The sequence below is a fragment of the Hippichthys cyanospilos genome, chromosome 3, assembly GCF_059441005.1.
Source record: "Hippichthys cyanospilos isolate Australia breed blue-spotted pipefish chromosome 3, RoL_Hcya_1.0, whole genome shotgun sequence".
NCBI classification, from domain to species: Eukaryota; Metazoa; Chordata; class Actinopteri; order Syngnathiformes; family Syngnathidae; genus Hippichthys; species Hippichthys cyanospilos.
Genome location: NC_142371.1, coordinates 28,889,228 through 28,917,227, shown reverse-complemented (window position 1 = coordinate 28,917,227; position 28,000 = coordinate 28,889,228). Strand labels below are relative to the sequence as shown.

The 28,000-nt window shown below is 38.3% G+C and overlaps 1 protein-coding gene across 2 annotated transcripts; it reads right to left on the bottom strand.

The window, feature by feature from the left end:
• Window positions 1-69: 69 nt before the first annotated feature.
• On the bottom strand, window positions 70-27,986 carry LOC148426733 (suppressor of tumorigenicity 14 protein homolog). 2 transcript variants are annotated; one of them, XM_088411919.1, is made up of 19 exons: window positions 27,757-27,986; window positions 20,893-21,040; window positions 20,185-20,342; window positions 17,836-17,906; window positions 16,535-16,707; window positions 15,076-15,111; window positions 14,183-14,411; window positions 11,716-11,855; window positions 11,527-11,630; window positions 11,139-11,248; window positions 9,916-10,046; window positions 9,428-9,532; window positions 7,115-7,222; window positions 6,930-7,043; window positions 5,331-5,450; window positions 4,796-4,976; window positions 3,889-4,157; window positions 1,332-1,468; window positions 70-1,248 (listed from the first exon to the last, which is right to left on the bottom strand). In XM_088411919.1, exons 1-19 carry the CDS (start codon window positions 27,775-27,777, stop codon window positions 1,087-1,089), a joined length of 2,517 nt encoding a protein of 838 aa, XP_088268045.1. In that variant the 5' UTR covers window positions 27,778-27,986; the 3' UTR covers window positions 70-1,086. The 2 variants fall into 2 exon arrangements, with proteins under 2 accessions (XP_088268045.1, XP_088268046.1); XM_088411920.1 differs by lacking the exon at window positions 27,757-27,986 and adding an exon at window positions 27,496-27,623.
• Between the last annotated feature and the right edge of the window lie 14 nt (window positions 27,987-28,000).

Sequence of the window (28,000 nt, the reverse complement as noted above, 5' to 3'; positions counted from 1 at the left end):
ATCCACAACATAACAAATGCAGCAGCCATGACCCAGTCAAATGCAAATCAGAAGAAATTTAATGAGGAATTGGGGAACACAATCAAAATTGTTTATTGGAGTTACTTTTTCCTACGTGTGCACGCACATACAAACATACACATGCACGCACACTCACACAAAACAAGAAATACTAAACTGGGACCTTTATATCACTGCTGCATAGTGTATATGAAAATATTTGTCAATAGTAAATATTGTGAATTCTTTGTTTGGAAACAAATTCCATTCCCTTCCACAACAGCAGTATTTATTTCCCAGATTGTTTGTGCCCTTCGATAAATATCGAAAACTTTGGATCCCTACATTAAAACTTGCAACAAATGAGAAGTCTGGAAGGTAAATTGTAAAAGAAAACATTTGCCTAATTTTACAGACTGAAAAGATGCTTTAGTTTCTCAAGCAAACAAGATGAGAGCTGAGAAGGTGACTTAAGCATAACTGTGGAACTACACCAAATACCTCAACCACTATGGAACTGATTCGCATTCAACAACAATCTTATGATAGGTTTTACTAAGTGGACTGAATACCACAGTTGGTGATTTTCCAGCGCTCTAATGGGGTTTTCGATGTTTTTTTTTTTTTTTCTCATTGCCACAAAAGCAAAAAAATGGTTCAGAAATGTATCAACAGTGAAGTGAAGGCTATAAAGAGGCATTGTAGGTTCATATTTGGTGGCTAAATCCCAAAAATAAGTAACGGATGAGAGATCGTTGCTGTTCAAAAGCACTTCAATTGTTTCTTCAATCATTGAAATTTGAAAAACAATGGCAAAATGTGGATAATACTTGACTTTAGATTTTAGTGAGGATATTTTTATCTGTAAACAATAAAACAGAAGATGATTACAATACCAAATGTGAGTCAATGTGGCCAATGCGTGCGTCATACTTGGAGTGGGAGGATGAATAAAATGGAAATAAAGTGCTTGGAGTCATTCATGTGAGGGTCTGGGTCTATGCAATGTCACCTAAATCCAACGCTAGAAAAAAAAAAAAAAAAAAATTCTCCATGTCCGTTAGCCCGAGCTTCTCCGTCACATGATCAAACCCCCGTCTCCTTTTTGATCCAGTCTCTCAGCTTGGTGACACGAGTGTAGACACCAGGCTTGTTGCGGCGAGCGCAGCCCTCTCCCCAGCTCACAATCCCAGCCTGGAACCACTTCCCACTCTCCTCAAAACACACCAGGGGGCCTCCGGAGTCTCCCTGGTGAACGGGGTCATAAAAGAAGGGCGGATGAGGGCACTCACAGGGCTGTGAAGAACATCCATCTATTAACTTCCTCTCACCTGACATGCATCAATTCCTCCCGCTAAGAATCCGCTGCAGAGCATCCGAGAGGTCACCTGGCCCTCCGTGACCACATTGCACACGGAGTCGTTGATGATTTTCACCGAAGCCTTCTGTAGAAGCTGTGCCTTTTGACCTGAGAAAATAGGACAAGGGGGTCAGCGCTCCACAATGTTCGCCCCTCAAATCAAAGGTGTTAATGGGCTGGATTAGTGTTAGCTAATGAAGGTTTAAGAGGCTTCCCAGAGGATCGGCATCCGTCTTGATGTATGGATATGGGGAAAGGCTTAATGGAAGAGAGCAGATTAGAAAATGAAGAGAAGGGAAGGGAGGCAGTAGAGAAGCATGCCGTGATGTGAGAGCGAAAGAAGCAGGAAGGACATTAAAGGAAAGAAGGAGGACGGGATGAAATGCAAGAGATAAAAAGACGAAGCAGGAAATGATGGAAGATGAAGGGCTGAGATGAATAGCTCATTGTAAGAGGCATCGGGGAGGAGTGCAATGTCTTAATTTTGATGAGTGTTGGATATGCAAAGTGGGGAAACAGACACACACACTCACACACACACAGAGTACTACAGAGTGGGTCACCCATAATTAGGGAATAAAAGCTGCAATATACAGAATGGGTATACGGGTTATCTCGCCACTTTGCACTTCACTTTTTGTGGCTTTAGTGCTTAGCGTTTTGTTTTTTGTGTTTGTTTTTCCAAAAGACCGTCACTTTACAGCAACGTCCACCGGATGCATTGCAATGACACTCCCACTCTCAGTCCTAAAGTGGAGTCTGAAGCAGTCGAACAGCCTGTTAATACTTGGTTTTATTTGGCCGCAAATAAAGGCAGTTTTTCTTAAAAACTGAACCGCTGCTCGTCATTCTACATCGACGGATTCATGACATGACATAAGTGTGGTGCGCTTATGGGGGTGAGTGAGAGGGCTGTGCGGAGACATACATGTGGGGGAGGGGAAGCATGAGCGGATGCATGAGGGAAAGAATGATAACGCTGGCTGAGTTTAGCCCTTTAGGAAGAATTGCATTGTGGGGAATAGATGGGGCAACAAGAGGGGGGAGGGTAGTGCTCGGGCTGCGAAGAGAGTTAGCGGCTGCTCAACTTGCTCTTGCACACTGTGTGTGGTCTGTTGTAGAAGAAAATAAAGTTCGTGCTCAAAAAGAGATGCGCGCAACCTCAGCACTACTGTTAGACCACTGAGCATGGGAAAGAAAGGATGGCAAGGTTTTATTAAACACATTCATACAAACATATGTATGTGTACACAATTTCCAATGAGGAGGATTGTGGGGAGCTCATTAACCTTCTTCATTGACTGTGAAAATCGAGGGAACACTGTTGTAATTACCGGGGATGGGATCAGATCTCGTATGACGAGCTCTTGCGAGATTAGAATGCCACGACATGTTCCTGTGGCCGAACAGCACGAGGGCGACCGTAATTCCCAAAATGTAGGATGTATTTTTTTCCCCCAAAAATTACGGTCAAAAGTATGGGTGCGACGACATTCAAGGGAGATTGCTTTAGTCAGCCAGATAAGCCAAGGTATTAAGTACAGTTTACCATTCCCATAGTTGGCATATTCTTTTATGGTAATTACGGTAATGGGACAAGCTAGAGGGCGGAAGTCAGAGGTTAGCAGCCAATGCCTGAGTTGCAGCCAACAGAAACTCGTGTTAGCTGAAGTTGTCACCACATTACTTTCAATAAAAGAAACAATCAGACTGAACCAACGTCCATGTCCATCCTTGTTCACATAGACAGACATTACGGTAGCTTTCAAGAAGGAAATGATTCTTGTAGCTGAGCAGGTTGGAAATCCTGAGGCTGCCATAATGTTTGATGTGAATGACTGTATCCAGAAAGTGGTGCAAGAGAGAAGGTTGGTAAATACTGATTTATGATCATTAATATATTACATATGGATATAAATAAAAAGAAAATATGAAGAAATTATAAAGATGAGATTTAGTTTGTGTTAAGAATTCTTCAAGCGCTTCCATTTGTAATGTTTACATGTATCTTATTGTGTGTGTGCCATTAATCAATAGCTGCTGCCCTACAAGAGAAATACAGGATGCTACAACTGCTAAAAAAAAAACTGTTGCACTATTTTGGTTTTCAGAAAAACAAGATAAAATGTTGGCACATAAAACAAAAACGATTTGGAAACACTGCCAAAAAAAAGTAAAAATGACATCATACACTGCAGCTAACAGGAGCTGTAAGTATTTTGTTCAACTATTCAGTATTACGAAAGATCTCAGTTCAACACGAGCTTGATTCTCCTTATTTACATTTGCACGCTAGGTTGGTAATTTTGTCGCAATCTACTGAGTAGAGAGAGAACATTTTGAAAACTAGGGTTAGGGTTAGGGTTATTACAAATTTTGCAAAAATCTTATCTCGTCTCGCAAACTCAATTTCGTGAGATATCTCATATTGTGGGATTTGCGGCTTGTCCCAACCCTACTAAATCAGCCATTTTAAAAATAGAGCAGGATTGAAGATGGGAGCATAATATGTAATGTATGCTGACTACCTCCTTCTCGAAGCGCGCCCCAACCCGTGACCGTGCAGGACATGCCTGCAGGGAAGACGTGGGAGGGAGCGGGTAGGCAGATGGGTTGGATGGTATTAGTCAATTCCAGAGGCTCGCTGAGCTCCAGCAGAGCAATGTCGTAGTCAAAGGTCATGGGGTTATAATCCGGGTGGCTGTGGATCATCTTCACGGAACGGCGCTGGACGTCGTCGTGCTTATACTGGTCCTGCATGCCGCTGTACGTTTGCCAGTTGGACGCAATTCTATTTCTGTTTGGGCAAAACGGAAGCAAAGGTTATGTAACTGCAACAAAGCTGTGAACAAGATTTCATACTTTGTGAAATGAGGAAATTCAAGTAAACACCATTCGTCTTCACAGGGTCCAATTTACATTCATTGTTTAGTTGCACTGTCACTACTCCTTATGATGATATATTGGCAAGGAAAGGGTATAAGTGATCCCCATTTGTAGTCTTGTAAATACTTTGATTAAATAATGTTGTTCTATTCAACAAATATCAATATTTAGAGGGAAAGTGCAGAAACAATCAACATCCTGCTCAATTATACTGGAGTGCCTCATGTCGTCCAGCAGGGATAGTGCTCCACCTACAGGCCGCTATGATGACTGCAGCTCTGTCCTTACCCAAAATGAGATGTAAATGTAAGCCCCCCAAGGTTTTTCTGAATTAACTGTATCATCAGGGGCTCTTTTTCAGACTTTGAAATTTGTATAATTTGTCCTCTGTTGTGCATAGTTCATTTTTTTCCAAGAAGAGTGCATAATGAGATCTGATAAAATGTCAAATACACAATGAATAATAAAACATGATAACAGTATGCACAAGCAATCCCCTCTGTGTTTATACATTAAATGTATATATAGTCTCTCTCAGCTGTGACTCACGCTGGGTCATGAGTAACAAAGCAGTGGGCCGCTGAGAGGAGCCACTTTTCGGAGATGATGGAGGCCCCGCAAACATGCCCCCTGGTCAGGAAGTGCAGGCTGACCTGCCAGGGCCACTCTCCCAGCTCGGCGTTTTGGCCTCCTACGATTCGGTTCAGTTTATACGGCCGGGTGCCACAACCTGGAAACGTGAGGACAGAGCCACTGATGAATATGAGATGCCTTCCAGGTATTCTGACTATTAGGAACACTAATAAAAGGCAGAATGTCACATTATGTGATCAAAAATGAGCAACATACACCAGCTATATCCTGAGGCTAAATTTGAATAAAGAAATTATACAGATAAAAGCTGCTTACAAAGAATTAAAAAAATAAAGCAGTCAATGCCTCAGGCTTTTTTTTTTCTAACAAATGCACAGCTCAACACTGCTTTTTTCATAATCTCTTTTAAATGACAATGGGGAGATTAAAGCCACTTTCAGCTGAATACTGAATGTGGCAACTGGAACTAAAGATCAAGACGACTACTTACTACAGCTGGCCTCATCCGAGTTATCGTCGCAGTCGTGGACTCGATCGCATTCGGCGTTGACTTTGTTGACGCAGTCGCCGTTCTTACACTTGAAGCTGAAGTCGGAGCAGATACCCGGGGCTGCGGCGGTCAGGTGGGGACAAGCAATAGCCCAGATCAAAACACATTCACTATTCAAATCGACCGCTAACTCCAACCAAAACAACACCGTGCAATCAGGGAGACTTCAAAGTGAGCCTTAAATGCACAAGGCATTGTGATTGAGGAGGTTTTATTGATTGGGTGTATTGAGTGGGCTCCAGGTTTAATATACTGCTTTAGTCACAGCAGTGAAACTAAGGAAAACCCAAGCGGCCTTTGCGTAAAACAAGAAGACTAGAAAACTATGGGGAGAAGTTTGTCTCAAAATTATTCCTAAATGTATAGCTAAGATTTTCACGTGCTCCATAACCACAAATACATTTCAAATACAACAAACGGGGTTGAAAATGAGGTTTTCACGTGCTTTTAATCTGTGTGCATTTATTTTATTTACTATTATTTATCCATCCATTTTCTACAGCCGCTTTTGCAATTCTGCTTGTGAAATACTGAATGTGCAATTTTTGAGACAAATGTTATGCAGTTTTAAGGTATTCACAAACAGCTGTTTGAAACGTATGTTGAACAACCATCTCTTGTTCATCTACGTGGAGGCAGTATTGCTTGTTTTCTGTTCGAAAACTGAAAATTGGAAAATGAGCCACTATCAGATTCTGCATTTCGTGTTTCTTTGAACGCAATTCGGAAAAACAAAGTACGATCGACGATCCCTGGGGACATTCGAGCCCGGCAAGTGACTCGATTTTAAACAGGTCGATCAATTGATGCGTATGGCGCAAGCGTCGGACCTTTGCGTGTCAGCAGCCCATCACTACAGATGATTACAATGACGTACTTGAAAAAAAAAAAGCCAAATTTGGCTCTAGTGATGGCGGAAGGGTGAGCAAAAAATACACTGCCGAATTGTAATATTTTTCTGGCTTGAAAAATCGACAGACTGACGAAGACAGAAAGTGGGGCGGGGCTCTGACTAATGTGGACTAGCAAAATACTGTAAATTGCCCATCTGTGCTAATAAGGAGTTAATGCTTGTTGACCAGAAATAGTTATTGCTAGTGTGCTAATGCTGATTGTGATTGCTAACAAAGTAGCACATTTTGTTGATGTCTAATAATTTACAGAAGAATAGAAGAAGATTACAAACAATAAGTACAGTAATTAGATCAACTCAACTTCAACTCACGTTCAATGTAAAAAAAAAACAAAACAGTGCCAGCCGTAATCATTAATATATTTGTGAATTCAACAAATGTGAAAATCACGGATGTGTTTGTGTGAATAATTTTGAGACAAATCCCCATGGAAACCATAGAGATAAAAACCAAACAAACAAAAAAAAAAAACCTGCATTCAATGGAGACTAAAAGGCAGCAGCTTTGTAAAGCCTAAACCACCACTCCACTGTAGGATGAAGCACTTAATGGCTCGTGTAACATGCTTATAAATGGATTTTTGAATGCATGACTGAGCTTCAAGAGAATAAGCGGCAGCACTTACAGGTTTTACATGAGGCCTCGTCACTGCCATCGACGCAGTCCGTCTTGGTATTGCACACCACGTCCTGAGGTAGACACATGCCATCCCCGCAGCGCCACTCGTTCTTTTCGCAGCCTGCGTGCAAATAGTGAGGACATTAGAAATACCACGAAGGAGAGGAAAAAATAAGTATTTGGTTGACTTACTGCAACTTTTCTCGTCACTGCCATCCCCACAGTCATTAACGCGATCGCAAACCCACAGTTTAGGTTTGCACAAACCGTTGCCGCAGTGGAATTGGTCCTTGTCACAATCTGAGGGAACACAATCACATGTTAGGCAATTACAAATGAAGTAAACAATTCGGGCAGAAATGGCTCAAAAATATACGTTCTGCCATGGATTTAGGCTTTTAATATCAGAGACACTATTCATTCATCCATCCATCCATCCATTTACTCCAAACGCTTATCCTCAGTAGAGTCGCAGGCTGAACTGGTTGCCAGCTAATTGGGCACACAGTGACAAACAACCATTCACAATCACACTTACGGACAGTTTAGAGAAGTCAAACTCATTTTTATCGTGGGCCACATCGTAGTTCTGTCAGAGGGCCGTATAACTGTGAAATCAAATAAATTTGAAAAGTGTTTGCAACACACTTGCCTCGTTTTGAAATCAGAGAATGGCAAAAATGATTCAAAAGACGTATTGAGAATTTAAAAAAAACATACTTGAAGACAACTTGCAAGTTTGGTATTTTAGCCAGAAACTCAAATCAGTCAAATCAGCATTTCGCAGGCCACATAAAATGATGTGGCGGGCCGGATCTGGCCTTGAGTTTGACACCTGTGGTTTAGATTGTCCAATATAACTATCATGCATGTTTTTGGTATCAGCAACACTATTAGTGGAATATTAGCTTATGTTGGTGATTGGCACAAATTTGGGAAACCGGGAAAAAGCTGGGAAAAAGATCTGTGCACGCTTTGAGAAATGTATCCCAAAGACATCAACAGACTTAACAAACTGCTGTTTGATGTCTGTTAAAACTTTGCAACATTAGTCTCTCCGTTTTATTTTCTCCTAAACTGCATGGACCAATTTATTGGGACAAGCTTCAATTTTTCCATTTTAAAAGGCATGTTGGGCAATTCTCTGGATCTCCTGGGATTTTAGATTTGGCTTAGGAACTATCCTTTTCTATCCTATCATAGCCAGATGGCCCAGAAGCAGTTGGAGGAAAGGTCATAGAAATTTGAATTCATTTGAAAGAGTGCTGTCTTTTCCCATGTTTGAGAGTAGAAATGTTTGATATCACTTTTTTATTAGACCGATACCATACTGAGTAGTCCCGCTGAGTACTTTAAGTAAGCCTTTTTCTTTCTGAAGTAGATGTTAATTCGCCGATGTGTTCAACTGCTGCAATATAGCACCAACTGTTTCAGAGCAGGACTTGCTCAATGTTAAAGCCCTTTAAAGTGTACCTGTTAAGCCATTTTCAGTCGTGAAAATGTAATATTTTGTATATATGAATTTATTTATACACATTTTTTTATTAAATATTATATATTTATATATTTGTTTTTTTCTTGTTCATTTCATACCTTTAAAAACACATTCCGCAATTTGTTGTTGCACGGATATGACATTGCATGTGCTCAAGGCTCAGGTAACAACCACTCACAGGTTAGCTTGTGAGAGTCATATGCGGAAAACAGGTGATCCATGACTAGTCTTTCCCCGAGCAGCTTAGAGTAGATTTGGATGTCATTTTCAGTCAAGAGTAAGTGCACATGAAATGTTGCAATTATATATTTAAAATAGGTTAAAATAATTACACAAAACATATTTTTTACTACCGAAATGGCTAAATAAGTGAATGAAGCCTAAAGTAGTCATGGGTGGTTACCAGCAGCCTGTGCAAGTATCTGACACTTTAAAATAAGGACGGAATCAACCTGTTAGCATTACTCATATTGACACTCATCCATCCTCATTTGAAAGGATCCGGGTGACATTTTATACAATAGTTGCTTTGATGGTTATGAGATCTGACTTTCCAAATACGGACCAAGTATCCATCTGCACATGCACAGTTTGGTGAAAGCTATGGTATTACCACTTGGAGCCAGTGCACAAAGCAAAGGCACATAATATTTTTGGAAGAGCTTGGTTTGGAAGAGGCAAGAGGTGAGGCAAAATTTCCAAAATTCCCCCCAGGAAATCTTTTCAGTGGAGGCTATTACTACCTAAATGTAGGAGAATAACACCACAGGTTCTTTTATTATCGCATTTAGAAATTTCAATATGTATGCATTTGGCGTACGTACTGTACAGTAATGAAACACCATTACACAAGATAATATTTTTACACACTCTGTATATATATACTGTATATATATATATTTGTGTGTGTGTGTGTGTGTGTGTGTAAGAAAATCGTAGATATTTCCCCATTCCCAATTGAAGCATATATAAGCTATGAGAAAAATCACAAGGCAGGAGAGGAAACGTACTGCACTTTATCTCGTCGCTCATATCGCCGCAGTCGTTCCAGCCATCACACTTGAGTTCTCTGCCGATGCAAATGCCAGACGCGCAGGCAAACATGTTGGGGCATGCTGAGGCAGAACAAAAGGAATACTGAAAAGAACAGGAGCGACACAGTATATTTACAGCTGTCATGTTGCCATCGCCCGTCCCCATTGATCAGCGCAATTATTTATCCATTTGTGAAGACGGCGTCAAGGGCGGAGGAGGGCTTTCAAGCGGAGTGCTCCAGAGTGGCACTGGTAAATAAAACCGGACCTAATAAACAACCGACAATCTGACAATTAGTACAGCTGGAGTTTCACTGACACACTGTCTAACCCTTTGTCAATTGACAGCTTGGTTTGACAGTCAGGCAGCCACCCCACCGCCACCAGTTAATGGAAGGCTTTTGTCTTGTCTGTCTGTAAAGTAGCGTGTAAATCTTCTCACTCTCAAGAGACTTTTAACTCACGGTTTCCGGGATCGTAGGCACTGTACTCAGCTCTGAAGCCTTTGTCGGTGTATGATTCGTCAGAGTGAAAGGTTACATCCAAGGTATTAGTGGTGCTAGTCAGAGCCAATGACGACAGCTCGCCACAGTACCTGATGCAAAAAAAAGCCAAGAGTAAAATATTTCAGGAAAATGTTTTGAGGAAAAAAAATCTACTCTTTTATCAGTTAAACTCAGAGGACATTTTGTTGGGTACAAAAAAAAAAAAATATATATATATATATATATATATATATATATATATATATATATGTTACAATGTGTTGACAGCTCAGATGTTGCCTAAAAACGTTTCAGTATTCTACATCAAAAGAAGAACTATTTCTATTATTTCCACAAGACGTTCGATGCCCCCACGATTCAAGTACTCAACTGTTATTTTTTACCCACCGTTACCGATACCGCTTGTACTTTTGATACCCCCCCCCATCATCTCATTTTAATCAGTTGGTTTTATTTGGCCATGTTTTTGGACTTTTTAAAAGAATGTCAATAAGTATGGTGAGGTATAATAATGTAAAAAAAATATGAATAAATGTCTTATCACATTTCAAGAGACCCAGTAAGTAAACAAATTATTAGATGTGTTGGTTCTTAGAGAAATTATGTTTAAAAATGTAAGGGCCATTGCATTTGGAACATAAAGGTGCAATAGAAAGATGTTTCCCCCTGTGGCGGACACTAGGACCATGTCTCTCACCCAGTAGGCATGTCTCTATGATCCTTTGATGCTTTGAACCTGTTGGCTTTGTCTTTGCTGTTTTGGACTTTGTTGTATCAGTTTTGTGATGGCATGCGAAGAGTAAAGATCTCCACTAGCACAGCAACGTGTGGTTTCTTCGCCTCGCCACACCCCCCTTTTAAAGTCAGCCTACATTGGGGGGCAAGTGTGCACACCCAATCCAGCAGAGGCATCATTGCTTTTTTTTTCCATGGCCTTTGGTCTCCCACTTGTTTTTTTCTGCAATATCTCTACCTGTGAGACTGGAGCCAAACAGTATTGCCCAACACACCATGATTTATCTATCAAGCAAGGTTAATCCTGCCTAGCATTAGTAGAGCTCTGAGTTATGCTGAGTAGGTTACTCCATCTTTTTAGACATATCTGGCTGGTTTATGTGTGTGAGATTGTTTAGTGTAACTAATGCCACAACCATATAAAGTAGTGGGTACAAATTGTATACCTTGTGCCCATAACTTCCACATAATCTTTGTGACACACACGGATATCCACCCCAGGTTCTTTCATTCGGAACAGGGTGAACTTCACACGCACCTTTTTCCCAGGGGGGACCTAGATCACAGAAGCATTTTTGTCATTAAAAGCTTATATACATCAAGTACTGTATGCTTATAAGCACACACAAGGACATGCGGATTTGTAAGTGGATGCATTCAAGCTGCAGCTCAGCTTCATCTGCAGAAGCCTGATAAATGAAGATAGAAGAGATACTGAACAGCTTGGCTTCTGGAATGCTGCCTCAGCATTCCTCTTATGGCAGGCTGATGAAGAGGGAGGAAACGGCAGGGGGGACGTTTCACATAAAGTGGAGGTGAGGCATTGTTGCAAACCTTAATGGTCCACTTGCAGTCCACAGCGGGAGGATAGAAACTAGGGTAGAGAGGGGAGGTGAAGACTCCTGAGCTCGCTGTAAGGACGCTGCCACAGGTTCTCACTGAAAACAATGCATCACACGTTTTATCTCACATCAGCAGGGATGTAAAACGGCTGCAGGTGGCACAATTTGTGCCATTATTTACCTTCAGATTTAGGAATGGCTTTGTACACTGCCTGAAAGCCAGGCCGCTGCACCTCGCCATCAGTAATCAGGTTGATGAGCATGATGTTGCCAGACGACACCACCTCCAGAGGGTTGGAGGGGGGTCTGTGACCACACTTTCTGAGGGACACCATCAACACAATATGAAATAATGCAAATATTTCTTTGCCTCCATTTTTTGATATACTATGAATAACACATTCATAATGTATGCACAATTGTAATAAAAAAATAAGTATACACACCCTCGTCTGTGATTTGTCAGCCATTAATGTGGACTTAAGTGTACAATTGAATGTATGTATTTATTTTTTTCCCAGAGGGGGAATCAAATTTTAAAAAAAAATGTAAAAATGCAGTTGCAAAACTGTGCATACCTCATAAATGGGGTTGTGGATTTGTTGAAACTCGTGGGGCTGGTCACAGAGCAAACACCATTTAAAGTCCACAGATTATCCCCAAATTAATTTCAAAGTCTTTAGGCCTGACTGATTTAATTCAACTTTCTGCACATAATTCCAAAAAAATTGGGCTAAAAACAAACTATTTTATTCGGTTGGAAATAAGGCCTTAGTCCAAGTGAAATAAATGACAAACAGTACTAAATACCAGTTTCTGCACAAGCCATTCCTACGGGAGTATTTGGGAAAAAAATAAAAAAATAAGCTAAATTTGGGTTACTTAGAGGCACGTCAAATGCTGGCAAGTATGCGCTGACTTTCATTTAACACGTTTGAATGTGAGTGGTTAATTGTGAAGACAGCCACATGATCAGTTGTAAGGTGTACACACGTGTGCAAAAACATAATAGCGTTTTTTTTTTTTAATTCTACTCTCGAAAATAATTTTCTTTTCCATTTGACTGTACATGATGGATTTCACATTACATTTGATGAAAAAATCACGCCATGTTAAGAGAGATGTATAGCAATTTTTGCACAAAACATTTGTCACGTACTTTTTAGTCTTTCTGTATTGAGGAAAAGGTGTGCCAGGACCATTTGAGAAGCTTGCATTAAGCTTTGAGTTATTTCACTCTAAACATCAATGTCACAAACAAGATTGAAATGATTTAATTTGAGAATAAATCAATAAATAAGCTATGCGAGATGGAGAAAGATAAATAAGGAGAGATGAGATTGCTTTGGAGGAGATTCAAAGTCAGACGGGGGGGGCCGGGGGGGGGGGCGTTATCGAAAGTTTGGATACGGGCGTGCATGTGTGTATGCGTGTGTGAATGAGAGCAATCGTAGATGCGTACCTCTAGTCACATAACATCTTTACAGACTATTATGTTGCGGTTCTCATAAAACTCACTGTCACCTTGGATAAAAACGATGGCTCGATAATGTTTGGAAAATGTTATGCAATACGTTCATACCGTGTATTTGTTCTGCGGTGGACTGAATGCGGGATCACCTACATTTTCAGCTAGTGTTGCATTCAAGGGCCTCTATATTTGAGAATTGAATCCTTCCCCCGCAGACAAAGTGCAATTACACAGAGCAGTGTGGCAGGATTAAGGTTGGCACCTTTCATAGATTTGAAAGTGAAGGTCTTTTTGGGCCAACTCAATCTCACTAAGGTCGAGAAAGTTAACAATAAATGCAGCGCTAAAGGCTTCAGGGCCAAATAGAGGGGAGGAAAAAAAATGTTGTACTCACAAATCCAGTGAAAGGAATGAAGTGGAACTTATTTTTCTCACACATCAAAACCGCTTTCATCCCTAAATCCCTATGCAACATTTCAGTCAAATACAAAGTGATTCTTCGTACTCGTCCTTTGGGAATGCTGTAGGAGTACATTTCCTCCGTCTGATCTTCAAGGATAAATAAATTAGACTAACATTGGTTGAGCGCTATTAAACAAATCCTGCTCCGAGAGGTTTAAGTCCAAACGAGAGTGTGATTTAAGTCAAAGCGATGTACCGATGCTGTTCTGGAGTAAAATGACTATTTAATTGTTATCTCTCTGCAGGGAGTCAAACACACACACAGAATGCACATAACAGACCTTAATCCGTATAAAATTTCAATTGTAATTTAAGCAGGTCCATTGGAAGTAGTGATGTAACGTTCATAAACCAATTACGCTTTTAGGTGCGCCTTATAGTCCGGAAAATATGGTACATTCTAATTCAACAAGATGTTATTGAAAGTTTTTTTTTTTTTTTTTTTTACTTTTCCATGTGACATACCAAAGCAATGCTTGCCACAATTCCCAACATCCCGAATGTATTTACTCCTGACAATATTTTAGAAGAAGACCATTTTTTATTTATTATATTTAATAATATTGATTTATATTATGAGTAAAACATTGTTGTTTTCAAATAAAGTAAAAAAAAAATAAAAGATGTAGTCTCTGGACCGGTGCTTTTTCGTGAACGGTTTGTGAATAAACGGCTCCCTTTGAAGAGCCCCATCATTAAAAACGATGTCACTTACTCTGTGATCGCCTGAGAATCATCAGGACTCAAAGAATCATAAATGGAGACGAAGTCATCGGAGCAGTCGTCCTCCACATGGAAAAAAGGAAACGTGACGGAGATCACGTTTGTAGCAGAGGCTCGGATTTGCCACATACAGCGGGATTTAGGGGGGTAATTCCTTGGGTACCCCGGGGATGAAAACTCGGATGCAGCTTCTTCAGCCTCCAGACGAAAGAAGCATTCATCTGGGAATCACACATGCGTAATCTCTAAATGGACACATAGTACATGCAAGAGGAAAATGTTCTACTGGATTATCTTTCATATTAAATTAAAGAGAGGTATACACTCTGTATTAAAAAAAAAGTTAGAGAAAAATGTTTTGGGGGGCTTGGGGGGGTAAAATAAGTCAAAAAGCTGACATGCAAAAATGATCAAATACAGCTGGACAAAAAAGATAAATTCACTCATTGAAATTATCTTGTTCTTGGCTGAGGTAATAATGCTCCATTTTTCTGAGTGTATAAGCATTACTTTTGTTGTCAAGGCAGATTTTTTGAAACAGCTCTGATTTTATTCATTAATCCTCATTTATTTTAAGTTTACCCCTCCCCCTTTTTTTTTTCAGTGCACTTCCGCATAAAGATCAGGTGCGACTTTTTTTGGAAGGAACCTGAAAAACATTCACAGAACAACGAATCGCTGTAAGATTGCATTTAGAGATTCATGGAAAGGAATTTCATTGGAATGGGGGAGAGCAAAAAAAGCAAAATTTACGCCTGCTTAAATTATGAATCAAAGTGTGGTCCATGGTGACTGACCGGCTGCAGCGTGACTAGTTGTGTGGGTCATACCGAGACACAAAAATTGATAGCCATGTGTGATTGAAATGGGAGCGATTGTACTCACTCGCTCTGGGGTTCCTGGCCATGCGGGGGTCTGTGACTGCAGGCGGACGCAAGAGAAGGGAGAGCGTTAGAACCACGAAAGAAGCCCGGAATATGTCCCAGATGCTTGGAGGCAACTAGATTGTGATGTAGAGGCCTAAAATATTTAGGTTTGCACATTTTCTGTTCCATTTCCCCCCTTTAGGGGCACCGTCGATGCTGTGTATAGCTCTTTGGGATCCATCTCAGCTCGCCTTAAAGCAGCAAGCCATACATCTTTGCTTAAAGATGGACGGCAGGGACATCAAATCACACCCATAGAAATCTTTTTGAAGAGAGCCAAACCACTCAGAGGCACAAGGTCAGCTTTTGGCCAGTGGCCAGGTAGTGGACAAATGCAATGGGAATACCAGGAAGACAGAATGAAGAATAATGTGCTTCTCCAAAGGGGCTATACAGGCCTCACCTAATAGCATTAGAGGGTCTAAGCTGTATGAATGCACAATCTCAGGTGCAGTACAAGCCCAGAGGTCTGCTAGATGCCTTATCATCTTATCAGCAGAACTTTAAGTAAGCTCTTCTAATGCAAAGCATACTGCACACAATAGCAAAGCTGATATGAGATGACAGCAAGCTTATTCAGCTTCGCATTCTCAGTCTTTTTTATCTGCTGACTGTTGAGCTCAAATGCAGCAGGCATATATGCAGGCTGACATCGCTGTCACAGAGCAGTGCATCCTGACAAACTGTCGACTGCTCAACTGACCACAGACTCAAGTTCTCATTTGTTGTTTCATTACACGCAACCCTAGTACCGGGTCAAAGGTCACCACCTCGGTAAGCAAACATCATTTCATTAGATAATTATTGCAGTGATTAATAAACTTCAGCCTGAGGACAAGTTATTTAACCTTAACTGATGCGGTGAGTATAGCTTTTCACATTGTGACGAGCCAATTTCAAGGCGTAATTAGTTGCAGGTGAAAAATGTGTTACTTCTTTAAAAGGCACGTGATATTTTAAAAATAGCAACCTGGGGTGGTTGACATTCATTTGTCGTGACCCACTGTACCAAATATGGACACTTTTGAAACTGCAGAAATGCATATAAGGTTACAAGGTTAAGGCTCTATTCTACTCTACTCTTTAAGCCATTTCCAGCAGTAAAAAGCTCACATTTTTCACATAGTGAATTTAATTTCCACTTGCAAACTTCACATGACCAAACCCTAAAAATGGTCCAACACTTTTGTTTATTACTTAAGCTCCGAGCAACTGTGACGAGCACAGCGACCGCTTTCGGCCGATAGTCTAAACAGGCAAAAACAACCTTTATTAGACACAAACAAGAAGCGGTGATGAAAATTTGTGGTCTCCTCTATGATTTACGTTGTCGCTCCCTAGGTGTAGACGGTCAGTGCCATCAAAGTGTGTGTCATATTTAAAAGGAAAACGTCAATTAGAAATCAAATGATGCTTACATGTGGCCGTGACTTCACTGATTTTGATCGGATTGTTGCTCCTCGTGCGTTGCTCCTCCGCTATTGCATTCTCCAAGGTCTCTGACACCAGCTCCTCAGAGATCTCAGGCACAACCTCGAGGTCCGACACTGGGACGTCAAACTGGGACCAGTAGTAAGCTATGACACCCTCACTGGGGCAAGCAGAAAGAACATGGAGTCATTAATTATCAAATTGAAAGATGTAAGAAGAATCACTGATTAGTCATGGAATTAAATCTCCAATACAGACAAAACTGATAAACAAATTAAATCAGCGTAATCCCATGCTGATGATTATCTAGCAGGGGTTCACAAAACTAGTGTTACTTTTATAGGATTAGCTGCTGTGCAGACAACACAAAGAACTTCACTTTTGTTTTTTGTTTTTATTGTGAGGTTTCACATTCCACAAGGGTTTGCAATGAAAGCCAGCTCTAAACAGAAAAAAATTAACATAAAACACAAAAGCAGCCAAGAGGCTGTCATAAAATTGGAGTGACAGAGTGGAATATGCGGGGGGAAGTGCACATCCAGAAGATGCAGCTTTGCGTGAATCATGAAACGACAACACATATGAATCACCTCGGTGATACACCGCATCTCCATGAAGTGGGTATAACATTGTCTACTCTGCTGCCTGCAGATTCCAGTAAATAAGTACCCTAAAGAAACACATGTATTCAACTTGATAAAATATTTTTTGTAATGCAGTCATCTTAATAAGTGATAAGAAAGTGAAATATATCAAAGACTGCTTATTGTGTTTCCAAACACTTTTGCCACCATTGTTCCTGATCAGAATTTCGAGGAGTATGTATGAGATGACTGTACGCCCTGGTCACCATTCAATCACGGGGTACATTTAGAGAAAGAGAGCCGTTCATGCTAACTAGAATCAATGAGTGAGAATTGAAGTAACACACTACCGGTGACTCACAGGTGGATGGGTGAGCAAGCGGTTTGGAGTTTAGGTTTGAAAAGTATCTTTTGCGGCACAAAGTCCTGAAGCTTTTCTGACAAAACTCGTAATTGAAACATCAGTGGGCTTTTTTCAATTTTATTTTTTTTTGTAACTTAATCAGTGAGAAAATGTCCAATAAATCAGACACAAACATGTTATTAACTGAGTTGTTCTGATCCCAACAGGCCCTCAAATTGTTGTTTGATTGAGTTTCAAAAGCACGATTAACATTTTCAGCACTATGGCTTCAGTGTAAATGGCTGTTTACTTAATAATAACTACCATCACCATTCTCATCATCCTTAAAAACAAAATGTACCTGAATGCCGTAACAATAGACTTTGTGTAGTAGGTGGCAAGCAATGGATCCTTCTTCAAGCTTTCGTCCAGCTGTGAAGAGAAAATTACGTTTTAAGAATAGATCATGGAGAAAGTTACTGTGTGTGCCTCCCTGAAGAGACCAATTGCATTTCAATTACAAAATAAGTACCGGTACATTCAATTACCCTGAGTGAATACACATAAGTGTGAAAGTCACATACTGAATAAGTATCAGTCTATCAGTCTGGGCAATTGAATAAATGGAAAGACCATTCATACACAACTAAAGTGATCATGGCAAAATAATTAATATTGGTAGAGGTATATAGGTATTTACATCAACAATAAGACTGTTTTTGCTTGTTTTATTTTATAGATGTAAAACAACCTCCACTCTATGGATTTGTGGACCTTATTTTTGCTCCTCAACTCTTCTTAAAAGATGCTGCAGGTGCTAGTTGAAACCACTGTGCAGCACATATGCACTGGCAGCAGTAGACGTGAACATAATTTTCATATTTCATTTTCATCAGATTATTTTGATGGGCAGCTCCTTTCTAATCAAAACAAGCAGACTATGCCGATCTGCTCGGCATGATCGTGCTATGTTTATATTTTCCAATTTATGCTAAATTGGTCATTGAACCCCTAATTTGCAGAACAATTAATTGTATCATTGATCAGTTCTGCAAATTATATGTTGGGTGGATAATTTGAGGGGCATCATAATGCATTTTATTTGCATTATTTTGACTGTTCATTTGATAGATTTATAGGAATATCAGTTCTTTATTTGTAGTATTTACTTGGTTCTGCTTATTTACAATATAGTAATTTAATGACAATGAATTGTTGCATCCATTATTTCTATCTCTATTTTTTTTTGTTTTACCTGACTGGACATTCATTTGACGTCTAGTGAGTTCCTGAATGTCAATGATGCACATCTTGTTAATTTGGAGGATGGCAAAGATTGTTAAACCATGGAAAAAAAAAACTTTATTTCATATATATAGTACATAAATACTGCAGTTTTGTTGTTACTCTTCAAACAATATACAGGTGTATGTGGTAAATATACCTATTTAAATAGACGTTTGTTATTTTGATCAGATCGAGTAAAGTCAAACTAAAATGACAACTGAAACGGAAACACTGCAATATATCACGGTCTTACGTTGTTTTTTTTTCTTACTTTTTAGTTATGAATGCATTTTTTATTTGTTTAATTAACTGCAGTTTGTAACGAAGAAAGAAAGCCAAACAGGCGTTTGACCTTTGTACAAAAATTGAAAAATAAAATCTTGGAACTAAAGAACAAAAATGAACAAACTAAAACAACACATTTAAAAAAAAAAAGCTAACAAACCTGCTCTATAATCTAATCAAAATTAAAAATCTAATGAAAACGAAGTACTGTATAATGACAAATTTAAAACTTATATAACCCCAATGTGAAACAATGTTTGTACAATCACTGCTCACAAACTCTTAAAACCATTGGAATGGACCTTGATTACACGGACCTCAAAAGTTTGCACAATGTCAGTATTCCAAAAGTACTTCACAAAATATAGCAGGAGCGCTCAATGTGTTGACCGTGGTCAACCCGTCTCCCACTAAGGTATTATTGGTTGCCTGCATGACATCACACTACATGGGGGAGAAAAAGTAAACAGAAATATAACAACGTAAAAAAGAAAAAAGAACACTGTTGTTCGGGAGCTGCTTTGGGAGGGTTATTACCAAATTTACTATTATCACCATACCATGCTTCCGAGAGGAACTTTAAAAAAAAAAAAAAAAAAACATAGCAAGGCTGTAGGTGTCATACAATACTTATGGTATTTATGGCACTTATGGTTATAGTGCAATGACTGGCCTTACAACGGTTGGTTGCTTTACTATAGTTAAGAAGATTGGCAGGCAGCGCATTCTCACCATATATTTCGGTTCATCCCTAGTAGTTACTGCTCGTTAAATGTGTCTATCCTGCCTGCATCGTTTTATTTTTTGTTCAGTGATAACACTGCAACAGAGGATATTACCTATATATATATATATATATATATATATATATATATATATATATATATATATATATATATATATATATATATATATATATATATATATATATAAGAGAGAGAGAGAGAGAGAGAGAGAGAGAGAGAGAACTTTGAGGCGGACATAAAGGGTTATTGGGTTATCATTATTATCAAAGGCAGATCCCTGGCTGCTGGAAAACTAGATTTCAGATTGAAAAAGGTAATACTCCCTGAAATAGAGCAATCTGTGCATGTAAGTGTGTTAAAAAGCGTATGCCCTCATTCGGCATCAAACTCACAAAGGCCTCAAGTTTGACTGCCAGAGCTTCAAATTCAGGACTGCTGGTGTCCTCCAGCTTCTCTTTGTACTCGACATCGGGCATTGCCATGTGGCCGCTGAACACCAACACTGCAGGTTTTTGCTGCCGACTGATGGAGGCTTCGTCGGCATCTTTAACTTGAAGGTGAGAAGGCAAAGGAGAGTTTTTGAAATACATATTTCACATTTGATGACACAAATGAACCTGAAACTCTGTTTTCAAAGTTGTGCGGATTGATTTCGAGTTGAGAGGACAGATAAACTGCTTCCTGTGTCAAGGGGCTGCTAATCAAGGCTTCAGAGAGCTTTTTGTCAGAACTTGCATGTGGAAGTGACAGGGAAACTCTTGTTTCTGACTGACTTTTTTCATCTCCGCATTATCAGAGTTGAAGCTGTCACTTGAGCTAAAGCTAATGGGAAATCAAACACATCCAAACAAATCCGTGTAGCAATCCTCCTGTCATAGAGCTTTCACAGCAAGTATAAACACCAATTCTGATGCTAGCTTTGTCTTTGCGCGACCTGACGTTAGTGGGGTAAACACTTCAAACGTCTTATTAAATCTTACAAAGAATAACTCTGATTTATTCGAAAAGGAATGTCATCATGATGTTCATAAAAGCATAGCAGGGTACTTCAAGGCTCTATACGATGGAATAGAATGAGGGAAGCGTTCTACAGCACTTACAGACAAAAAGCCAAATTAGGAATGCAGCTACAGCGGCAAGGACGAGGACTGCCACTAGAACACCGATTATGGCACCCAGCTTCCGCTTAGATGAGGCTTTCTCCTTGCTGGTCAAGAAGTCGATCCGCTCGTGACGATCACTGTGGCCCTGAGGCAAGAAAACGAAATAAGAGCATGTTTTATGAAACAAATCACTGACTTAAAACTGTTAAAATAAGAGTAAAGTACACAATAAATAATATAAAAACCTGTATTTGTAATTCATTAATCTTTATTTTGTAATAGAATTCCACTTCAGTGTTTGTGCGCACATCGACCAATTGAAAGAGAAGCCTTTTTGTTTTTTTGGAAATGCCAATTTTCAATTGGGAGCAGAGGTCACTCGCACATACAGAAGCTTTCCAAAGTGACACCATTTTCGAAGAAATTGGCCCCAAATAGCCCCAAATGGCCCACAAAAGCTTCATTTGAGCAACACTAAAAACTTGTCCAAAATTGAAGCCTGATGAAAGCACTTGAAAGCTTCTGTTTGGCGTTCAATTCGGCCATTTTTTTCTGCTTTACGCATGTGCAGAGCAAATGACTCGCAGATCAGCTTACCGTATTTTCAGCACTATAAGGCGCACCTAAACGCCTTATTTTTTTTTTTAAAAAGCTGATGGTGCGCCTTATAATCAGGTGCGCCTTATATATGAATCAATATTGAGATTGGGATTCGTAGATGGGGAATGAACTGATAAAGTAAGCTTTACCTGTTTCTATTGTGTGTTTACAGTTGAAGAAGGTTGGTCATATTGAGATTGAGTTATTATGCTATTGAGAGTTTAGTTATTTGAGTTATTGTTTTTACTTTGAGTATTACTGTTTTGTGATTGAAAAAGTTTTCAAATATGTCATTCATTGAGGGTGCGCCTTATAATCCGGTACGCCTTACATATGAAAAAAAGTTCTAAAATATGTCATTAATTGAGGGTGCGCCTTATAATCCGGTGCGTCTTATAGTGCGGAAAATGCGGTACTTTGCGTGATAACTTAGCGTGATATCATCTTAATTTACATATTCAACTCGAATCCAAAGAATCAGACTCATGAATTCAAAGGAGATTATTCATACAAAGACGTGAAGTTGTGTAGGGAGTTGTAGTCAAAAATCTTTTTGCACTAGCAAATTTTCATTAACTTAACACAATTTTAGAGTCGTTCTCATACGAACGGTTAAACGGGCATATGTCTTTTAGACAGGGATCTTACTACATACAGCCCTGCCTTATCCCCAAAGTTGGCTTTTGCAAGCCTGAAGAAGAAACTAAGTGGTAGAAAATTGATTAATGGATGGAAATTAGACTCCAGCATTTCCCATACAGACTTATGAAAATTAAGCTACGTTGTTTTATTTTTATTTTATTACCAGTAGCAGTTACTTTTATGTCATGTGGCAATAAAAATGTATTAAAAACAGAGATGCGTTTACTTGCACCCATTTCAGTTGAATTTAGGGGTTTTATGTTTTTTTTTTTTATTTCACTGTTCACAAAACTTGTATGACTGCACAGTTAAATAGTTTATGATGGTGACAATTTGACCATGGAATAAAATTCCAATTACATATTCTATCCATTTTTTTCCCATGGGAAAAATCAGGCACTGGACGATGTTCATCTTGTACTTGGTAAAGCAGTACTTTTAGAAGAGTCTACATTAAGAACACGAAGAACAGTTTGGGTGAGATGATTCATAAAAGTGGATGAATCTCCGTCATTTTGGCGCAGAGCCCCACTGCAGACTGCGTGGTTAAAAATGTTCAAGTGCTGCGTAAGATTGCAAGATCAGCATGCAGTAACAAGCAACACAGACTGGTCAAACCTGTTTAGGATCGAGGCAAAAGATCCAACATTCATAGTCGTGGACATGCTTTCAGACACTGAATGGCAAATTGTGTGCGTGTGTGTGCGTCGAAACTAGATGTATGCCCGATAAGGTTCTCACTCAGGCTGGCAGTGTAATCAACACACAATGAATTCAGCGCCTAAAGGAGATGAGCGAAGAAGCCCGAATGCCATTAGGGATGGAGAACCGCATTGGTATTAAATCAATTTGTCAGCCAGGCTGCCCCTTACGATGGGGGCTCAATTACATGAGTCTCGATGATAACTCACTGCAATTAAGGCCTATTCTTACTCAACGCTGGCTTCCACACACGCTGTCTAAGTGGAATCTCAAACGGCAATCATGGGCCAGAATGAGAGAAATCTTTAGAGATGGGGTCAGTGAGTGCTCCAGGGTCTTTCCCTCTATCAGCTTCCCCCTCCATCAATTAATCACGGCTTAATAAAACCATTAAGCAAACTCCATCATGGCCCATTCTTCACTCTGAGAATGAGATATTATCCCCGTTTTAACGACCAGAAGCATTCTTCTTTTGCTGAACCCTGCAAATACGGGAGAATCCATCTATTTTCTTGAAACAGTAACACACGTCGCTTTTCCCCGGCAACAATCTTGTCTAGTGTTGGAACTAAATATACACACAAAAAAAAAAAGAATCATGCATCCATCCATCAAGTCAACTGACTATGAGCTAGAGGTACGAATCAGTCAACCCTTAAATGGTCAGCAACCAATCGCAGCGCATCTAAAGTATCATAACTATCGGTCAAAACGATTCCATTTTATACATCTTCACAAACTCATGCTCATTCCACACATTAAAGTTCTACAATAACTAAATCAATCTTAAGTGTTTAAAAGGAAAATCTTGAGTGCAAATCTATGGGACTTTTGGCTAAATAGACCCCTTCAAATGTATGGCATTTATATAGTTTTAGTTCATTTTAAAATATAAAATGTGTTAAACACCGAGATTATAATGTCTGCAAAATTATTAGGCTAGTGAGTGATTCGACCATATCATCATTTTTATGCATATTTTCCCACATCAAGTTGCATAGATTTGAATGCTTATTGAATATACCCTTCTCAGGTGATGTATATTTGTTTAATGATGGAAGGTGGGGCCTAAGGAGTTGAATACCAATTATCATGGGATGCAAATTTACTGTATGAAGCAGCTTCTTTTACTTGGGCAAAATCGGGCAAAAAGAAAAGAGATTTAAGTCATTCAGAAAAATCAAAAATTGTAAACATTCTTAAAGAGAGATGCAGTACTCTTGAAATGACTAAGATATTTGGGCGTGATCACAGAAGCATCAAACGTTTCATTACAACGATTCAACAGGGTCGCAGGAAATGTTTTGAGGAACAAAGGTGCAAATTAACTGCCAAAGACTTGAGAAGACTTAAAAAAATAAGGCTTTCAGGAACCCTACAGAACTACCATATTCCGAAACGGCAACCTACCCGGAGTGCCCAGAAGTACCAGATGTGCAGTGCTCTTAGAGATGGTCAAAGTAACCTAAGGCTGAAATCCGAGTGCTTCTTAACAACTAACACAAATTGAAATGTCAGGACTGGCCCAGAAATATTAGAAGAAAGATTTTTCAAAGGTCTTATGGACTGATGAGCTCAGAGTGACTCTTGAATGATGCCAGAATGATGTGCCTGTGGCTGGATAAGTAACAGGAAGAAAAGACATCAATCAGACGCCAGCAAGATGGAGGTGGGGTACTGGTCTGGGCTTTTACTATTAAAGATGAGCTGGTTGGACCTTTTCGGGTTGAAGATGGACTTAAAAATAATTCCCATTGTCAACAAAGAAAGAAGTTGGCAGAATCTAGAGCTAATAACTGTTAGTGAAAAGAAAGGTGGCTATATTGTCACATAAGGTTTTTTTTATGTTTATTTGTCAATTTTGAGTTTTGTGTCTATCATTCTCACTTGAACAAATGAAAATAAAAAAGAGTGATGGGGAAAATTTTGTCATTTTTAGAACAGTTGCATAGCAATTCTGTACACAAATAAGTTGCCTAATAATTGTGCAAATTGTATTTTAAGAGTATATATTTAAGCAAATCTTATTGGACTGAACATATGCTGACAATTTCATTTATTTGCTTCTTTTTTGTATTTTTTTATGTTCTCACATTTTTATTATATATATATATATATATATATATATATATATATATATATATATATATATACATACATATATACATACATATATACATACATATATATATATATACATACATATATATATATATATATATATATATATATATATATATATATATATATATATATATACATATATATACATATATATACATATATATATATATATATATATATACATATATATACATATATATATATACACATATATACATATATACATATATATATATATATATATACACATATATACATATATACATATATATATATATATATATATATATATACATACATATATAAATATATATATATACATATATATATATATATATATATATATATATATATACATATATACATATATACATATATACATATATATATACATATATATACATATATATATATATATATATATATATATATATATACATGTGTGTGTGTGTGTGTGTGTGTGTGTGTGTGTGTGTGTGTGCGTGCGTGTGTGTGTGTGTATATATGTTCAATAAATCAATCAATCTACATTTGAATACCTATTTTGTTTTGGTTTTGTTTCTTTAATCGAAACATGTATATAAGCAAAATTTTGAATAGACTTTACAAAGCAGACTTTACAGATATGATTGATCTTATTTAACTGTTATGCAAATTTTGGCTCTTTGTGGTAAGGGTGAATCCCAAACTCTCACAAATAGTGAGGAGTGACAATACAGTAAACAAAAATAATTTTAAATACGTTTAAATAGATATACGTACTGTATTAGCTTGTATTCGGCTTCTTCTGGTCATGCAAAACAGAGTTTTCAGTTGTTTTGTTAAAAAAAAAAAGAAAAAAATAGCGGTTGTAATGCTTTGTTGCAGAAGGAAGCCCATTAGCCAGTTTTGCATACATTTTGCAAGTTTGCATACAGATTTATTTGCACCTATTAAACTGTCTTGTCATCTCTTCATTATTATCCCTGTCCAAGCCTCTTGGAACTTTGAAATAGTTCTGAAAAAAGTCACAACAACATGTATTAACTTTTGTTAAAGCTGCAATGTGTCATTGTTTATTCCTTCTCTGAAAGTGATATCAAAAAAATGACACATGACCTAGCAATGGGTGGCACAAAAAAATACTGAAACAATAACATATATATATATATATATATATATATATATATATATATACATATATATATATATATATATATATATATATATATATATATATATATATATATATAATCCGACAAAAGCTGTGTAGACTGCAGTAAGGCAGTTGAATGTATTTGTAAATGTATTTAAAGTGGGCCGTGGACTCATTTTGAGTGCATATAGTTTCCTGAGGCACACTAAGTGTGGGCTAAAATTGCTATGACAGACATTGAAAATAGATGAAGATCAACTTTATTTTTGTTTTTTCCGGCAATCCTAAAACACGCATATACATGATCTCTTTTCTCTCCCACCAAGATCACCAATCAGGAGGATTATGCTGTGCACCAATAACTGGTCTAAACAGTTAACTTTCATACTGTTTCAATATTCTGTCCATATTGTTCATGAGTTGTGACATTTACCCCATTTACCTGTAGAGCATTTACTTAGAAATACTACTATGTGTAAAATCAAGCTACAAACGTCACATATTAGTATGTATTAGGCGACGTTAACTTTTCTTCCAACAAAACACAAGTGTGAGGGTGTATGAGGATGTGCAATAATTTATGTTAAACACCGCTCCTTTTAATTTCATAAATCTATGTATGCACCATTGTAAATAGGGCAGAAACCTAGCGATTATTTCTATTAACTATTCTATTAATTCAACTTTCATTTATTAGCAAACTTCCCACATTAAAACGGATTATTTTGAGGTCAAAATATTGAGGTCAATTGTAATTGATTCTTTAAATAGTATTTAATATTTAAAAATAAATTGTGAGGTTATCAAAGGTTCTAAAGAATACCAGACCAACAAATTCAAATGACCTCCCTTGCTATAGGCTTGGCGAGAGGGGTGGTCTTCAAATGACAATGGGTTGTTCATCTACCCCTAGCCAGCTGTAGCACTGCACCTGGCTGACAGTCAAATGTAAGCAATAGCATCTTTTGCTAAGGCATCACTTTGGTAAAGCTGCTGTGGTTATCATTAGATTGTGTAGGTGTATGTAATGGTGAACAGTGAGAACATCTGTAAGGAGCTTAATATTTTACTTAAAAGCTCGCTACATGTTTTCTACTTTATGTTCCTGGTTTACAACAGAAACAGGGGCGTCAAATGAAAAGTTTTGGTGGCCTTGTTCACCGTTCCTCAACACCAGCTTGTTTCAGTAGAAAGAAAAATTCTAGTTACAACAAAATCAATATTTTTAAACTATGCAAGCGTTTGGAAATGAAACATGTAATAGTAGAATATGTTCCTGACATGTAAAGATCTGGTCATGTCAACAGCGATATGTAACCATTAATGAGTCTTTGGAGAGGAAAGTTTACCTTTGACCTGGTGTCATCACTGGTGGTTTAGAGCGCGTTAATACTCACCTCAACATACTAGAAAAGGCGTTCAATATCCAAGCATGATCTTGGCAGCATATATCTCAAGTTTTTGACTGGTAAATCTTAAAATGGTCGATAACTTTTCTATAAAAAAGTAAGATCAAATGTACAAGAGTTGTGGTCGAAACATGTTGGTGTTTCACTGTTTGGAGCAAGACCATGGGAGAGTGTGTGTCTGTTTGTGTGTGTGCGCGCGCGAGAACGTACGTGTGTGTTTAAAAAAATAGTTTCGTTGTAGTCACTCACGTCGTATCTGACAGCATCCATCCTCAACGACGCTTCAAATCAACAGGATAAGAACCTCCTCGATCAACTGGAACCGCTTTTAGTTTTAATACAAGTTACAATGTTAAAATAAAAATGAACGTATGTGGGGTGTTGACAAGAAGGAAAACAAATTAAGTTATGTCCTAGTTAAACAAATACCAACGACTTCCTGTGTCTAAGATTGTAGAAAAGGTTTCACATTCAAAAAAAAAAAAAAAACTTC

What these genes read in the sequence shown, in the direction of transcription:
- LOC148426733 (XM_088411919.1), bottom strand. Translation starts at nt 27,777, where the DNA reads ATGGATGCTGTCAGATACGAC. An exon ending in TGGATGCTGTCAGATACGAC is followed by an intron (nt 21,041 to 27,756) that starts GTGAGTGACTAC and finishes TTCTTGCCTCAG; the next exon opens with GGCCACAGTGATCGTCACGA. An exon ending in GATTCTCAGGCGATCACAGA is followed by an intron (nt 11,856 to 14,182) that starts GTAAGTGACATC and finishes GGTGTCCCTCAG; the next exon opens with AAAGTGTGGTCACAGACCCC.